Raw genomic sequence first — 3,869 nt, forward strand, 5'->3', positions numbered from 1 at the left:
CATCCAAAGATGAGGTTGTCTCTTCCTGTAAAAAATCGCAGTCTCAGAAACTCACAGGGCAGTTCTACCCTGTCTCACAGGCTCACCGGGAGTCAGAATGGACTCTTTGCAGTGAGTTTGGTTTGGTCTTTTGGCACATCATGATCTGTGCTGTTCGACTATGATTTTCATTTATTCCAAAAGTTGCAAGGCCTCCCTGGTGCTTTCTCTCTCTCTCTCTCTCTCTGCATACGACCTTGTCAGAACGTTGAAAAGCAAGGATGTTAGTTTGAAGACTAAGACGTGCCTGACTCAACCCACGGTGGTTTTCCATGGCCGCCTTTGCACCTGAACGTTGGGCACTGAATAAGGAAGAGCAAAGAACTGATGATGCATTTGAACTATGGTGCAGGCAGGGAATATTGGAAGTCTGGACCGCCAAAAGAGGACACAGGCTGACTTGGAAGAAGTACAACCAGAATGCTGCTTAGAGGCAACCATGGTGAGAGTTGGCCTTAGGTATTTGTCAGGAGAGCCCAGTCCCTGGAGAAGGACAGCGTGCTTGATGACGTAGCAGGGCAGTGAGAAAGAGGACGGCTCTCAACAAGATGGGCTGCCACAGCGGCTCAAACAGAGTCCTCACGAGGATGCCACAGGACCAGGTGTTATTTCTGTCTGTCGTCCGCAGGGGGTCGCTCTGAGTCACAGCCCATTTGATGGCGGCGCCAGCTGCATGGCCCTTGACCCAAGATTGTGGGCGTCTGCTTTAGGGAGCCACTCTGAGTCATTCCCGCGCCCCGAGGGGGCGGTTTTGCCGACATTGGGAAGCACTGCTATCGCCGCATCCCCTCCATTTCAGAGAGAGACGTGAACAGTTCTGGGCATCAGTTGGGAGCCACGGTTCTGGTCAGGACCGTCTGAGCCACTCCCCTGACGTCCACATGACTTGGAGCCAGCACGGGGCGTGGGCAGTGTGCCCAGGCTGTGGGTCATGGTCAGAGGGCCTGCCCGTCGTACTGTAGCACCTCCTTCCTGTGGCACTCCAGGGATGCCCCAGTCCCGGCTCACGGGACGAGGAATCGGCTACGAAAGCTCTGGTCAATCCTGAAATAAAACAGAAACTGTGCCGACAGTGAGGTTAGGCTCCCTGAAAACCCACTGCTGCAGAGTAGATTTCTGACTCAGCACCCGAATGGGACAGAGTGGCCCTGCTCCACAGGGTGCCCAGGACTGCGAGCCTTTACGGGCACAGGCAGCCCCATCGCTGTCCCTCAGAGCGCCTGGTGTATTTGAACTGCTTAATCCGTGTGCCACCAGCTATCTTACCCATGCCACAGCACACTAAGAATGTTGACTGCCGATCCGTATTTAGAGGCTGATTCGCTAGGATCAGGCAGGACCAGCTTGGAAACGCATACTCGGTCCTCAATGGATGGAGCGTGATTGGACACAAAGGCCCAGACAGCAAGAGAAGGCTGCTAGCTGGCTAGCTCAATAGCCCAGCACGGAAGCCTCTGGCAAGGCCGACACACGTGTACCCCTCAGGTATTAAAAGTTAAAAAAAAACAGGCATGTCTTCATCTACCAAAGACCAAGGGAAGTGGGTGGCAGGGGCCTCCTCATGCACTGGGCACAGGGCAGCTCTCTGAAGGCACCTAACGATTGTCATGCTGGGATAATTAGTGAGATGATTTTAAACTCGCTCACCTGTCCACCAAACTCACCACCATCGAGTTGATGCCGACTCATAGCGACCCTATAGGACAGGGTGAGTTTCCGATACTGTAACGCTTTACAGGGAAAGAAAGCCTCCCGTTTCTCCTAAGCAGCGACCGGTGGTTTCAAACTGCTGACTTTCAGGTGTGGCGAGCAGCCCAACGCCTACCCACTACACCACCACTCACCTGAGCGCCCGGGGCTCAGCAGAGCAGCCTCTCCAAGAGGAGTCAGGTGGCATTTCTCATCTTGTCCCGCTAAGATTTATTTTCATCCTCGGTCTTAAAAAGGATCTTTGTGTAATTCTCTTAAATTAACCACTGGTTAGCTCATTTTACCTAAAATGGGTGCGCCTTCCCCTTGAGGAACGAATCAGGAGAATCAATTAGACAGCGATGTGAAAATGTCAGACATGTTGAAAAAGTGTCTACAAAGGGGGCTTCAATAAGTTCGTGGGAAAACAGTATTCTTCCACAGGTTGTTTTGAAGCCCCTCCATATGGAAAGAGGGTAGGGGGTTGGGGGGACCATCAAGATAGAATCTCTTAAGATCTGGGAGCCTTTGACCTCTTGTATAAAAGGCGAGTAGCTGCCTCATTGTTACAGAGTTCGGGTAGATCATGAATTTTCAAATTCATGTCTGCGGTGTGATGCGTGGGTGGGTATTAACCATGAGTAAAATATTAAGAAGATATATTTAACGTGCAGCCCCGCGTCGTTTTCTGCTTGGTACTGCCAATCATGGCGTAGTGATCCGCTAACCACAAGGTGAGTGGTTTGAACCCACCAGCCCCTGCAAGGGAGAAAGAATGGAGTCTGCCCTCTCCCGCAAGGATGGACAGCCTGGAAAACCCGCAAGGGGCAGTTCTACTGCATACTACAGGGTCGCGGTGAGTCAGAATCGCCTCCCTGGCTGTGCGAATGCCCCCTCCATCCTTGGCGGTTACAGCTCAAGTCTGAATGTTTGTGCTCCAAAGGCCACACGCTTTATATCAAAGCTCCCTCTCATTTCCTTCCAGGTGGGTGGCGCTGCAGCCGAATCCCAGGGTGCCGGGCACAGCCCCGGGACACCAAGCATACGGTGGGTGCTCCTGATGCGGCCCCAACGCTGCGGGCTGTCTGCTGTCAGGCAGATGTTAACTCCAAAACCTAGACCTACCCTCGTGGGTGTCCACACAGCCGCACGCGGGCCCAAGGGAGAAAACCAGGCAATGGTGGAGAAGCTCTCGAAGCTTTCCGTTGACGTGAGGAAAATCCGCAGGCTCAAGGGATGGGTCCTTGCGGAGGAGGCCACCTTCGTGGAAGAGATCGTAAGGATCTTACGAGAGCTCGGGGCCGACGCGGCTGCCATCGCCAGCATCCTGGAGCGCTGCCCGGAAGCGCTGGTCCTTAGCCCGACCGCCGTCAACACCCAGAAGGAACTCTGGCAGTCGGTCTGCAAAAGCGAAGGCGAGCTGGCTCGGTTAATCGAGCAGTTTCCAGAATCTTTCTTCACAGTCCAAGACCAGGAGAACCGGAAGCAGAATGTGCAGTTCTTCCAAGAGCTGGGGCTCAAGAATGTCATCATCAGCAGGTTGCTCCCCACGGCCCCCAGCGTGTTTCAGCATCCCGTGGAGAACAATAAGCAGGTGATAAGCGTGCTCCAAGAGTGCTATCGTAGTCTAGGGGGCTCCGAGGCCAACCTGAAGGTGTGGCTTCTGAAACTGTTGAGTCAGGACCCCTTTGTGCTGTTGACTCCCCCTGCCTCCGTGAAGGCCATGCTGGACAGTCTCCAGCAGCAGGGCTTCACCGCCCTGGAAATCCTCCAACTTCTGTCCAAGCTCAAAGGATTCCTTTTCCAGCTCTGTCCAAGCAGCATCCAGAACAGGATTTCCTTCTCCAGAAATGCCTTCCAGTGCACCGATCATGACCTGAGGGGGTTAGTGGTGAAATGCCCCGCCCTGCTGTATTACCCGGTTCCTGTTTTGGAAGAAAGGATCCAGGGGCTGTTGAAAGAAGGGGTTTCCATCCCTCAGATAAGAGAGGTGCCCACGGTGCTGGAATTGACCCCGCAGATCATCCAGTACAGGATAAGGAAGCTTCATTCTTTTGGCTACAGGATAAAGGATGGGCACCTGGCAACCCTAAGCGGGACCAAAAAGGAGTTTGAGGCGAACTTGGGTAAAATCCAAGCCC

General features: G+C 53.6%; 1 protein-coding gene across 1 annotated transcript in view; it reads left to right on the forward strand.

Annotated features, from left to right (window-relative positions):
• The first annotated feature begins 152 nt into the window (after window positions 1–152).
• MTERF2 (mitochondrial transcription termination factor 2) overlaps window positions 153–3,869 on the forward strand; it is a 10,412-nt gene continuing 6,695 nt past the window's right edge. Inside the window, exon 1 of the mRNA XM_045291154.1 lies at window positions 153–3,865. Coding sequence (XP_045147089.1) covers window positions 2,504–3,865 — 1,362 coding nt within the window. The 5' untranslated portion in view covers window positions 153–2,503. The remainder of the gene's footprint in view (window positions 3,866–3,869) is intronic.

The sequence above is a fragment of the Echinops telfairi genome, unplaced genomic scaffold (genome assembly GCF_000313985.2).
Source record: "Echinops telfairi isolate 266 unplaced genomic scaffold, ASM31398v2 ScPeMD7_2;HRSCAF=8, whole genome shotgun sequence".
Taxonomy (NCBI): Eukaryota; Metazoa; Chordata; class Mammalia; order Afrosoricida; family Tenrecidae; genus Echinops; species Echinops telfairi.